Source organism: Mobula birostris, chromosome 2 (genome assembly GCF_030028105.1).
Source record: "Mobula birostris isolate sMobBir1 chromosome 2, sMobBir1.hap1, whole genome shotgun sequence".
NCBI classification, from domain to species: Eukaryota; Metazoa; Chordata; class Chondrichthyes; order Myliobatiformes; family Myliobatidae; genus Mobula; species Mobula birostris.
This window is the reverse complement of record NC_092371.1, coordinates 216,246,434-216,259,951: the sequence shown is the minus strand read 5'-3', so window position 1 is coordinate 216,259,951 and position 13,518 is coordinate 216,246,434. Positions and strand designations below refer to the sequence as shown.

Genomic DNA, 13,518 nt, shown 5'->3' with positions numbered 1-13,518 from the left:
CGCCTTCTTTACAACCGACTCAACCTGGATATTAATCTTTAGGGTATCTTGCACAAGGACTCCAAAGTCCCTTTGTATTTCTGCATTTTGAATTCTCTCCCCATCTAAATAATAGTCTGATCATTTATTTCTTCCACCAAAGTGCATTACCATACACTTTCCAACATTTTATTTCATTTGCCACTTCTTTGCCCATTCCCCTAAACTATCTAAGTCTCTCTGCAGGCTACCTGTTTCCTCAACACCACCCGCTCCTCCACCTATCTTTGTATCATCGGCATATTGAGCCACAAATCCATTAATACTGTAGGCCAAATCATTGACATACGTCGTAAAAGGCAGTGGTCCCAACACCGACCCCTGTGGAACTCCACTGGTAACTGGCAGCCAACCAGAATGGGATCCCTTTTTTCCCCACTCTCTGTTTTTTGCCAACCAGCCAATGCTTCACCCATGCTAGTAACTCCCCTATAATTCCATGGGTTCTTACCTTGCTAAGCAGCCTTATGTGCGGCACCTTGTCAAAGGCCTTCTGAAAATCTAAGTACACCACGTCTACTGCATCTCCTTTGTCTATCCTGCTTGTAATTTCCTCAGGCAGGTTTGTCAGGCAGGATTTTCCTTTCAGGAAACCACGCTGGCTTTGGCCTATCTTGTCACGTGCCTCTAGGTACTCCGTAATCTCATCCCTAACAATCGAGTCCAACAACTTCCCAACCACTGATGTCAGGCTAACAGGTCTATAGTTTCCTTTCTGTTGCTTCCCACCCTTCTTAAATAGCGGAGTAACATTTGCAATTTTCCAGCCATCCAGTACAATGCAAGAATCTATTGATTCTTGAAAGATCAATGTTAATGCCTCCGCAATCTCTCCAGCTATTTCCTTCCCAACCCAAGGGTGCATTCCATCTGGTCCAGGAGATTTATCCACACTCAGACCATTAAGCTTCCTGAGCACCTTCTCATTCGTAATTTTCACTGCACAAACTTCAACTCCGTGACCTCTTGAATGTCCAGTATACTGCAGGTGTCTTCCACTGTGAAGACTGATGCAAAATACGCATTCAGTTCCTCTGCTATCTCTGCATCTGTCAATACAATATCTCCAGCATCGTTTTGATTCAGTCCTATATCTACCCTCGACTCTCGTTTACCCTTTATATACTTAAAAAAGCTTTTAGTATCTTCTTTGATATTAGTCGCCAGCTTCCTCTCTTAATTCATCTTTTCCTTCCGAGTGACCTTCTTATCTCCCCAATCCTCTATCTTCCCACTAGCTCTGGCACCTTTGTCTGCCCTCTCTTTTGCTTTTACTTTGGCTCTGACTTCACTTGTAAGCTGCAGTAGTGTCCTTATTCCCTTTGAAAATTTCTTCTTGTTTGGAATATATCTGCCTTGCACTTCCCTCATTTTTCACAGAAACTCCAGCCATTCTGCTGTCCTTCCTGCAAATGTCCCTTTCCAGTCAACTTCTGCCAGTTCCCTTCTCATGCCATTGTAATTTCCTTTATTCCACTGAAATACTGACACATTCGCTTTTACTTTTCCCCTTTCAAATTTCAATGTGAACTCAATCATATTGTGATCACTGTTCCCTCAGGGTTCCTTAACCTTAAGCTCTCTTATCACCTCCAGATCATTGCACAGCACCCAATCCAGCACAGCCAATCCCCTAGTGGACTCAACAACAAGCTGTTCTAAAAAGCCATCCCTTAGACATTCTACAAATTCTCTCTCGAGGTCCAGTACTGACCTAGCTTTCCCAGTCTACTTTCATGTTAAAATCCCCAACAATTATTATGATGTTTTGCCTTTCTGACACGCCTTTTCTATCCCCTGCTGTAATTTGTAATCCACATCCCGGCTGCTGTTTGAGGCCTGTATACAACTGCCATTCGGGTCCTTTTACCCTTGCCATTTCTTAACTCAGCTCATAGAGACTCCTCACCTTCCAATCCTATGTCATCTCTTTCCAATGATTTAATATTATTGCTCATACACGCCCCCACTTATACACAACCCCTCTGCCTACTAACCCAGCAGGTATAAGTAGGATCTCAGTACTGGATATCATATGGAGAATTGCTCCAAGGAAGAGCAGATTTTGAGAATAGGTGCCCAATGTGCTTGGATGGCTTGTGAGTCAGTGGAAGATGTGGATCGTGCTTTAACTGAACGTGTTAGACAGATATTGATCTACTTACAGTTTACTAATGTTGCAGATTCAGACCTACACTGAGTTAATATAACGAGGAGCTGATTGCTGGTGAACTTGCTGGCCTGGGATTTATTTTCAGCAGGAATTGGACTTGTCGCTCCTTCAACTTCTGTCCTATGAAGACCAAAAGACACCTCTTGAAGACTAACTGTTAACCGGTGCGAAGTTGAAATGCCAGATGGTTTAATCAATAATCAATGTACCTAATTTTTCTATTTGAAACCTATGTAATGCCAAACAAAATCTCAAGTTAAAACTCAGACAGAAAATGATTGTGAATCCAGTAGCTGCCAATTCCAGATCTCAGTTCCTTTCACATCAATAGATCATGTACATTCTTAAGTGTAGAATAACACTGCCGAGATTAGTCAGTAAAAACAGAGATTTGCTGATGGAGACAGCCTTTCACCACTCAAGTCCTGACCATTTGACCATAAGATACAGGAGCAGACTTAGGCCACTTGGCCTTCGAGTCTGCACTGTCATTTCATCATGGCCGATCCAATTTTTCTCTCAGCCTCAATCTCCTGCCTTCTCCACGTATCCCTTTGTGCTGTGACCAATCAAGAATCTATCAACCTCTGCCTTAAATGTACGTTAAGACTTGACCTCCACAGTTGCCTGTGGCAAAGAATTCCACAGATTCACCTCTCTCTGGCTAAAGAAATTCCTCCTCATCTCCATTTTAAATGGACGTCCCTCTATTCTGAGGCTGTGTTCTCTGGTCTTAGACTATCTCACCATAGGAGATATCTTCTCCATGTCCACTCTAGCGAAGCCTTTGGCCATTCAATGAGGTGGCCACTCATTCTTCTGAATTCCAATGAATGTGGGCCCAGAGCCATCAAATGTTTTTCGTTTGTCAAGCTGTTTTATCCTGGAACCATTTCCATGAACCTCCTTTGAACCCTCTCCAGTTTCAGCACATTCTCTCTAAGATAAAAGGCCCGAAGTTGCTCACAATACTCCAGGTGAGGCCTCACCATCAATCTAACAGCATTTGCCTCAGTAATGCAGAAGCTTGGGCGTGGGGTGTAGAAAAACAAAATATGAAATTTGAGTTCTTGAATGGAAAATTAATTTCAGTCTAGAAGTATTGCTGCAATTTCTGCTAATTGATCTTTGTATAGCAATAACTGTGAATTGAATTTACTGTGTCTTCCTGCAAGAAAAGATATTTCAGGGTTGTCTATGGTGACATGTATTTTGATGATAAATTTACTTCAAACTTTGAATACTTAAAGCTCTGAAAGAGAGAGGCACAGCAAAACATTATCATCAGACAGGAATTTTGGACAGACCTGAACAGGTTCCTGTGCAAAATTAAGCCTTTTCTATTCATGAAGGTTGTTGTTTGGTGGAGAGAATGGATCTGGTTATAAAATGTAACTAGTGAATGGGATTGCAGTTTTGAAAAAAGAGTAATGTCTGCAGTAGGAGACTGAATAATATTTGGAGAGTACAGTGATATAGCAAGTAGCACCGCTGCCTCATAGTGCTAGTACCCTAAATTCAATCCTAATGCTGTTTGTATGGTGTTGAACATTCTTCCCCTGACAGTGTGGGTATCCCCTAGGTGCTCTGCTTTCCTCACACATTCCAAAGCCATGCTTGCCCTTAGTGAAGGGTTCCTAGTATCCGTATGAGTGACAGAACCTGGAGCTGGGCTAAGAGTTCATGGAAACGTGGAGAGAAGAAAACAAGATTTGAGCAGAATTATTGTAACTGGGTGTTTGGTAGTTGTCACAGACTTGGGGGGGGGGGGGCAGAAGAGTCCTTTTCCGTGCTGTACGATTCTATGACTCTGCTTGTGGTTCACTTTGTATTTCCAGAAAAATGTAAAAAGACTCGTGAACTATGTAACAGTCCTGAACACACAGCCCTTAATGGAGCTACACGATATGTAGAGCCAGGTAAAGAGTAAGCATCCAATCTTTAATAGTCACTATACTTCTTATTTATAGTAAAGGATTAATGTGAAAATAGTTATTATTAACAAAAATATTGTTTTTCTATTTTTCAGATGCAACCGCAGCAAAGGATCATACAGTAAACCAAGTCCAGAATCCATTTATTTCACAAGCCGAAATTCATTTCGATATCACAAGGCAAAGCAGTCCATCCTGTGGATCTCCTTCACACGCACTCTCTTGGGTAAGTTGTAATATTGTCTTTTTATTTTTTCCTATTATTTGTTTTCAACAAAAGTTTATTAAATCGCAAAAAAATTTCAGGACTGAAATGCTGCATATTAGAAAAACATAATGAATCTCCTTCCTATTTCAACACAACCAAGCTCTTCCTATAGATGCTGCCTGGCCTGCTGCATTCACCAGCATTTTTTGTGTGTGTTGCTTGAATTTCCAGCATCTGCAGATTTCCTCGTGTTTGGGATTTGCATTGTAGCCTGCTGGGGTCAGTGGGGGAGGGAAGGAACGCCATATCTGTGATAAGCAATCTCCATTGTCCAATATAACACACACAAAATGCTGGAGGAACTCAGCAGGTCAGGCAGCATCTATGGAAAAGAATAAACAATCAACGTTTCAGGCTGAGACCTTTCCTCATGTTCAGTGTTTTGTATGTGTTGCTTTGGATTTCCAGCACCTGCAGAATTCCTCCTGTTTAGAACTCTGTTGTCATCTGTACTGCTAACTTGCAATACATTCGTAATTTTGATTTTATTGTTAGGTTTAGGAAGAGAATCGACGTTGCCTTGTGCTGGGAAGCCATTTGTTTAGCATTCTGGCTTGCCCTGGTTTATCAATGTCATATATTGTCTGACTGCAGAGAAGCTATCAGAGAATCAGCTCTAACTAGTCTCAGACTGCCAGATGGTCATTTGGATAAACTGGTGATTCCTGTGCGCATGAAAGCGCTAAAGCTAGATAAGACCTCAACAGATCAAAATCACACTGAGGTGATGTTAAATTAAAAGAAAATAAAAGTAGGCACAGTTGGAACTTTTCATTTAGCTTTGTGATTATTTCACCTTCAAAGGAGCTAAAGCATGTCTGCCTAATTCTACTGTTATATGTAATATGTAATTAAACTAGAATAAATTAATGGATGCTCTAATCTTAGAACAAATATAGGAAACTGAATTAATTGGACTTACAGGGGAAAAAAAGACCATGAAATGAGTATTATTGCCAGTGACCGATTTACATTTGAGCACTTGAATCAACATGTACTGTATACAGTATCACATTCTACCTCTCTAAATCTAGGACATGAGTGCACATTATGTGTCTGTTGTCTCTATCATTAATTATTTAGGTAGTATCTGGCCACTGGTGGCTAAGTGGTAATACAAAATTTTGATTGCCTTTAACATCTGTCATCATGTTGTTTCGTTTTGTGTATTCAGTGGCGCTTTTTTTTGGGTGTGAATTTAACTAGATCAGTTATCAAGCCAGTGAGTATTTTAAAAAAATTAACAAGCGTTCAGATTTCACTCTCCAAGATGTCTTTACATATTTGCTTTGTTTTCTTCCTTTATATCTTTCATCCTTTCTGTGCTTGCTGCATATCGGGGGCAGGGCTGGTCATCGTCTTCAGTGAGAGATTTAGCTTCCATCTGGACGCTGAATCTCCCCACCCCCCACCTCCAAGGGAAACTGTTGTTTCCCATGAACACCTCTGTACTGGATTGCTACTTGATTGGCATGACACAGTATATTGAAAGTGAACATTGGATGTAGTTATCTAATCATTTTTAGCTCCAACTAAAAGATTCACATCCTCTCATTACTCCATCTCCTGTGATGGTTGCTAAATGTGACCAGAATTCATAGCATGCTAACTAAAAGTTAATACAGCAGTGCACATTGAACTTGCCTCACGTTTCCCCCTATTGTGCCTAAAAACCTCACTGCTGATTTCTATTCTTCTAACTTTATTTTTCTGATCCTCTATTGCCCCATTTCTGCTGGAGTCATTAGAATTCAGACTTATTGTTGTTTGCCAATGGCTATTTTTTGCTGACATAGGTGGACGGAAGAGTTATTTATTTGGTGCAGTCTGCCTGACTGTGGCAGTACTACTTTAAAATTAATCCACCAAAAAGCTAAAACAAGAAAAAATCTGAATTGTGCAAATACATGATATTTTAAGCATTCTTGTAATTAGGTCATCATATCTAGTTGCTTCTTTGTTGACTTTAGTCTGGATAGTTTGTACTTGAAACACATTACTTTTCGTATTCTTCTTGCGACATAATAAATGATGGGATGAGAGATGTGAACTTTAACCATTGAAATCAGTGTAGAATTATTTCCCATTCTTGCTCTGGGCCAGGGTTTTGATTCAGGACACTGTAGTATCTGTGCTCTGAGCCCTGTTGAACAAAGTAATTAAGGTTGTTTGCTCCTGGATTTATGAAAACTTCTCTGCATTTCCTTCCCAGAATTTTCTTCTGTTTACTCCAAGCTTATACTCTGAAACTAAAAATCTTGGTTAAAGTTTGGCAAATTGGTAATGATTTTTATAATGATTTCACATTAGAAACAGCAAACCATGGCTGTTATTTATCTGTAATATTTTTTTCTTCTTGAAAATATTTGAAAAATTACTAATACAGTGCATTTTTTTCCCAATCTGAGCTGGAGTCACAGTTGGTGTTGATATGATTTTTCAATATATAGGAAAATTTGAGACCTTGAGGAGTCATAGATTGTCTAACTGTTTCTATGATTAAACTCTGTACTCAATTTTTCAGTTTCCCAGAAAATATTCATAGCAAAAAAATTATCAATATCAGATTTAAGAAATTGTTCAGTAGATTCTAGTTTTCACTCAGCTGCTGAGTTTTATTTACACAAACCAGTAAAAATAACTTCTTTCTATCACTTTGCATAATATCTGTAAAAATTTTCAAATCTTCATTTCACTTTCTATATAGGGAATTCTGTGCCCATTTCTAGAATAAATCATTTATACGATATATGAACAAGTAAAACTCCAAAAATAAGCTCTCAGAGTTTAAAACCTGACATGTTTATTCAACTTCAATTCATGTTGAAATCCCTTTTGGTACACATATTTGGTTAATTGTCAAACCTATAATTTTCAACATGACTTTAATTGTGCAGAAACAAGAACAAAAGGCATTGAAAGCACTCAGAAAATGAGGTAGTGCTTCTGGAAAGAGAATCAAAGTTAACATTTTAAGTCTGAGACTTCAGTCAGAATTAGGAAAGAGACGTAAAAAAAATTCTTTTTAAGTTGCTGAAAAGGTGAATCATGAGATGGATTGGACTAAGGAAATATCTGTGATAAGCTGAGGCCAAGTAGGTTAGTTGGTTGCTTTAGTAAAATAGAAAAAGAAACAATCTTAACCTAGTTCACCTGGTTTCATGCTATGGTATTTTTTCTCTCTTGTTCTACCTTCTGTCCCATGTAAAACCAGCTTTTTTTTTCAAAACACAGACACAAGGAAATCTGCAGGTGCTGAAAATTCAAGCAACACACATAAAAAATGCTGGTGAATGTAGCAGGCCAGGCAGCATCTATAGGAAGAGGTACAGTCGATGTATCGGGCCGAGACCCTGACGAAGGTGCCCCCTGATATGCAGCAAGCACAGAAAGGATGAAAGATATAAAGGGAGAAAACAAAGCAAATATGTAAAGACGTCCTGGAGAATGAAATCTGAATGCTTGTTAATTTTTTTAAAAAGTACTTGCTGGCTTGATAATTGATCTAGTTAAATTCACACCCAAAAAAATGTGCCACTGAATACACAAAACGAAACAACATGATGACAGATGTTAAAGGCAATCAAAATTTTGTATTACCACTTAGCCACCAGTGAAATGTCGATTGTACCTCTTCCTACAGATGCTGCCTGGCCTGCTGTGTTCACCAGCATTTTTTATGTGCGTTGCCCCATCTTTTTCTTTCTCTTTCCCAGTTCTGAGGAAGGGTTTTGGATCTGAAACATTAAATTGGTTTCTCATTTCATTGATATTGCCTGATTTGCTGAGTATTTTCATAATTCTGTTTATTTCAGATTTCCAGCTGTGACTTTTCAATTATGCAAACCCTTGCACTTTTTCTGTGAGCTGTAACTATATGCATCTAAGATATGGAGATTTGTGAGTGACTGCAAAGCTATTAGGATTACCAGTTTCATGGACTTGACTTTGAATCCAGTACAGAAAATCAATTCAGCTTTTAAACAAAATGCAGAAACAAATTATTGATGCAAATTAAAGTTTTAACATTTATCCCTGTTAATAATCTTCTGTTGCATTCAAAGTGCTGGTTAGGATGGGGAATAGAAGGCTGCTGTAGCTTTTCTTCATTGTTACAATTTGGAAAAAAACACGAGAAAGGCCGTCTAAATATTACTGTAATAGGTTGAAAACCATTGATATCATGTGCTATAATTTTAGTGATACTGTATGGGGCTATTGGGTAATCGTAATAAGATGCCTTATATTTATTTTGCAGGAAGAAGACGACGGTCTTGATGATGCCTTTTCAAGGTAAGCATTTGGAGAATTATTATCTTACTAGTGATACACAATCCAAATTAAATAATCTCCTTGTTTAAATATTATTACTGGCTATTTAGCTTTGGTAGGTTTAATGCATATTAATAAGATCCATAATTGTGAAGCATTCATCTGATCTCCGTGGCCGTCATTTTCTTTTTTAATTCATATTTTGGGATCTGGGTATTGCTGCCAAGTCCAACACCTACTTCCCATCCTGAATTACTCTGGAGAAGATGGTGGTGAACCATCTTGAACTGCTGCAGTCCCACAGTGGTGTTGGGAAATGATTTCCAGCATTTAGATACAACAGCAATGAAGGACCAATGAGATATTTCTGGATCACATTGGAGGGCAAGTAATGCCCTGATCATCCATAGTGGTAGGGATGCCTGATTCGGAAGACACTGTTGGAGTAGCCGAGGTGAGTAAATGCAGTACATGTTGTAAATGGTAAGCACTCCAGCCACTGCATATCCCCGATGAAGAGAATGAACATTTGGGGTGGCCATTGGGTCATCAGACAAACAGGCTTCTTTAATCTGTACCCATGTGTTGGAGCTGCACTTGTCCAGATGGAGACTTTTCCATTATGCTTCCAAAATACCTTATCAATGGTAGAATTCTTCAGAGTTTTAGGATTTGGTTGCCTCTGTCCTGGTCGTTGCAGCCACAGTATTTATGTGACTGGGTCCATTTGAGCATCTGTACAATGGTGATGGCTGGGATGTTGATGATAACTAGACATTGGAAGTACCATTGAATGTCAACGGTAGGCAGATCGATTCCAGACATCACATTGATGCCATAAACACGACAGCCCAGTGTTGTCTTGATCTTTTTGCATTCAGACATGGAGAACTTCATTTGCTGTGGAGATACAAGTGGAGATGGATATTGTGCAATGATTAATGAATGTGATGGAAGCAGAGTATCATTGAAGAAACTATAATTTTCCCAGAACTGACAATTTTTTTCACTCTTTAATGGGAGTTTCAATTTAAGGCCTTTGCATTTGAGATAAACGTTATTATTTATTTCAAGTGTGTGACATATCATCAGTCTATGTCCTGTCTACTGTGATGTGCGTTTTTTTATGGTGCGGTTTATGTTATATTCACAGCATAACTGGATGTGAGTAGTGCTCAGGTACAAGAAACAGTTTTCTTAGTAGATGAAACCTTAAACTAATTAGAAGCTAAAAAAGAATCTAGTGCTTTTAGAAGGTATTTTCCACTGCTCACCAGTGACCCCTGGAAAATAATCAAAGTGGCTTTCAGTCTTCAAAGGCAAAATAATCTGCATTATTTTTATTTCTGTATGATTTACCTGCTTGGAAGTTTTCTTTAATAAATTGCTGAATATGTTCTACTTCCTTTTGGTGACTGTAGTTATGGGTCTGGTTTTGTAAATTCATCAAATCCATTGGTACAAGAATAAATTTAATTCTACTAAAATAATTTTATTAATTGTGATGGTTGTACATATATTCTGAAACAAAAAGCCAGGTGAAAACAAAGTAATCTTATAGAGCAACACACATCAAAGTTGCTGGTGAACGCAGCAGGCCAGGCAGCATCTGTAGGAAGCGGTACAGTCGACGTTTCAGGCCGAGACCCTTCGTCACGACTCATAGAGTGCAGATTTGTCAAATAATGTTAGAGAACAAACCTCATCAAGAATTGTGTTAAGTTCCATGACCTTTATATATAAAGAAAGATTGGAACCATGTGCTAAACTTAATTCCTTGAGCATCATCAGCATGCAGTCCGGGAATGGACTTTCATTGTCTGCAATACAATGTTGGTTCTGAGAATCAAGATAAAAAAATATTCAGTTCAGATATTAGTGCTGAACCCATTTGTTTCAACTGCTTTTACTTGTTAGTCGGCTTTTAAACTCTTATCAAGATGCTGATTTTAAGAGGAAATTCCTTGGTAATAGGTAACATAGAAACATAAAAAATCTACAGCACAATACAGGCCCTTCAGCCCACAAAGCTGTGCCAAACATGGCCTTACCTGAGAAATTACCTAGGGTTACCCATAGCCCTCTATTTTTCTGAGCTTCATATACCTGTCCAGGAGTGTCTTAAAAGACCCTATCATATCTGCCTCCACCACCATCGCCGGCAGCCCATTCCACGCACTCACCACACTCTGCGTATAAAAAAAAAACTTAACCTTTAATCCCTTAGCTTCTTTGCACCATGAGTTACTGTTATTATTCAGAAGCGAGAACTCCAATTTGGCATCAAACCATGGAGGCCAATTGCCAATGCAGTAGTTCAGATTTTTTTCCCGTGTTCTAGATTAGTTAATGCAAGACTTTACTGACATCATTTAGCATCATAGCACAGTGGCTTTTTCACCAAAGTTCATCATATCTCTAATAAAGTTGCAACTCTTCACGGCAGGTAAAGAAAGTTCTATCTACAAACTCTGCTGGATCCCATATAGTTTAATTGTGGGAAAATCCTAAAGCAGGGGGAACTCAATGGCCAATTAAAGCACTTTTTATATTGATATTGAAATTGTGGTTTATGCACCAGAGCATTTTAATTGTATTCTCGATTGCTATTATTTTGATGAGTTATTCTAATCATTTCTAATAGACTCAACATTAAGCAGTATTTTAAATATTACAAGAATCAGAATTAGGTTTATATCATTGGCCTATGAAATTTGGTGACTTTGCTGCAGAACTACAATGCAATACATAATAATAGAAAAAACTGAATTTAGTATAATATATATGAAAGACCCTGGTTTCCTTGGCTGCACAAGTCTAGGGAAGACACTCTCAAGTCCTGCCAAACTTGTGAGATTGAGACAGCTCATCCCACCCCAAACCTCAGTTTGTGTGGATGCTGTGTAATTTGCTACCCTGTTAAAAATTAGTGCCATGAAATTACAGACAGTACAGTTCATACGATTAAAGGAATTATATTTATGAATCTTAACTAAATGGTTAGTAAAGAAAAACAAAAAGAAAAGGGCCCATTCTAATTAAACAGTCAAATGTGCACAAGTTGAAGCTCATCTTGAACTTCTCTGTCACTCACATGCTGGGCCCTCGGTCAGCGTGAAAGCACACACCATCTTCCGAACGTCGCTCGCAATCCATCTCAAACAGGCAGGTCTCCCACTGAATCATATGCTACGACTGGTTCTTCCCAGCGTCTTCCCTCCATCTCCTGCCAAACAAAAGCCCCAAGCCCAACCATAGTGTCCCTCACCAGAGAAACCTCCCCTTAATTTGACTGTCCTAATTGGATGACACAAATTTTTCCTCATCCCTTATCTTCAACGATAACCCAAACAAGCTGAAAACAGAGCAGGCTGAAACGGAGCAAGCTGCTGTTACAGAGCTGCCAAAGGCAATGCATACAGCATAGCAGTAAAATTATGAACCAGGGCATTACATATAAAGTAGTGCAAAACCTGAAACAAAAAAATAGTGGGGTATGTTCATGGTTTCAGTGTCCATTCAGAAATCAGACGGCAGAGGGGAAGAAACTGTTCCTGAATTGTTGCTGGTGTGCCTTCAGGCTTCTGTACTTCCTTCCTGATGGTAGCAATGAGAACAAGGCAAGGGTGATGGGAATTTTTAATGATCGACACTGTCTTTTGAGGCATCGCTCCTCAAGATGTTCTGGATACTATAGAGGCTAGTGGCCATGAAGGAGCTGACAAAGTTTACAACTCTCTGCAGCTTACTTTGATCCTGTGCAGTAGCTCCCCGCTCCCATACCAGACGTCGATGCAGCCAGATAGAATGCTCTCCACGGTACATCTGTGGAAATTGGCGAGTGCATTTGGTGAGATACAAAATCTCTTCAAGCTCCTAACGAAATCTATCCTCAGAGATGCTGAGATTGCCCACTCTTTCCACCTCTATGAGGACTGGTGTGTGTTCCCTTATCTTACCCTTTCTGAAATCCACAATCAGTTCTTTGGTCTTACTGATGTTGACTGCACAGTTGTTGCTGCGACACCACTCAACGAGCTGATATATCTCACTCCTGTATGCTTTCTCGTCACCGTCTGAAATTCTGCCAACAATGGTTATATCGTCAGTCAGCAAATTTATAGATTGTGTTTGAGCTGTGCCTAGCCACATGGTATTGGGTGTAGAGAGAGTAGAGCAGTGGGCTAAGCACATATCCCTGAGGTGTGCCAGTGTTGATTGTCACCATTTCACCAGATGTTCTATTTCCAAATCCCATGTGTTTAGTGAAACAGCACGGAGTAGGCCCTTCTGGTCCTTTCACCCATGCAACCCCTGACAAACCCGATGAATGTTAACCCAATCACAGGACGATTTACAATGACCAATTAACCTACCGGTACACCTTTGTACCATGGAAGGAAACTAAAGGACCCTGAGAAAACTCACGCATTCCGCGGGGAGGATGTATAGAGACTCAGTACAGAATGGGACCGGTATTGAACCCCCATGTGTTGCACTAACCTTGGCACCCTTGCCACGTACGGTCTTCTTGCCTTATTACATTTCTGAATATATGCACAACCACGAATATCATAGTTAACACAGAATTATTTTTAGTAGTGAAACGTAAACACGAGAGATTCTGTAGATGCTGAAAATCCTGAGAAACAACACAAAATGGCAGGTGGCAGAACTCAGCAGGTCAGGCAGCATCTCTGGAAATGAATCAACAGTCGAGGTTCAAGTCCCTTCATCAAGACTGATGGGGGAAGAAGCCAGAATAAGAAGGTGAGGGACGGGGGGAAGGTGGACAAACTAGAAGGTGATAGGTGAAGCCAGTTGGGTAGGGG

General features: G+C 39.6%; 1 protein-coding gene across 4 annotated transcripts in view; it reads left to right on the top strand.

Moving 5' to 3' along the window:
* Nucleotides 1–13,518, top strand: part of LOC140210155 (low density lipoprotein receptor adapter protein 1-like) — a 137,464-nt gene that overhangs the window by 108,427 nt on the left and 15,519 nt on the right. For 3 of the 4 annotated variants that reach the window (XM_072279044.1, XM_072279055.1, XM_072279062.1), the window contains 3 exons: nucleotides 4,051–4,131; nucleotides 4,242–4,372; nucleotides 8,673–8,707. In XM_072279044.1, the coding sequence (XP_072135145.1) occupies nucleotides 4,051–4,131; nucleotides 4,242–4,372; nucleotides 8,673–8,707 (247 nt within the window). Of the gene's footprint in view, nucleotides 1–4,050; nucleotides 4,139–4,241; nucleotides 4,373–8,672; nucleotides 8,708–13,518 lie in introns of all 4 variants that reach the window. The other variant, XM_072279063.1, reaches the window with a different exon arrangement.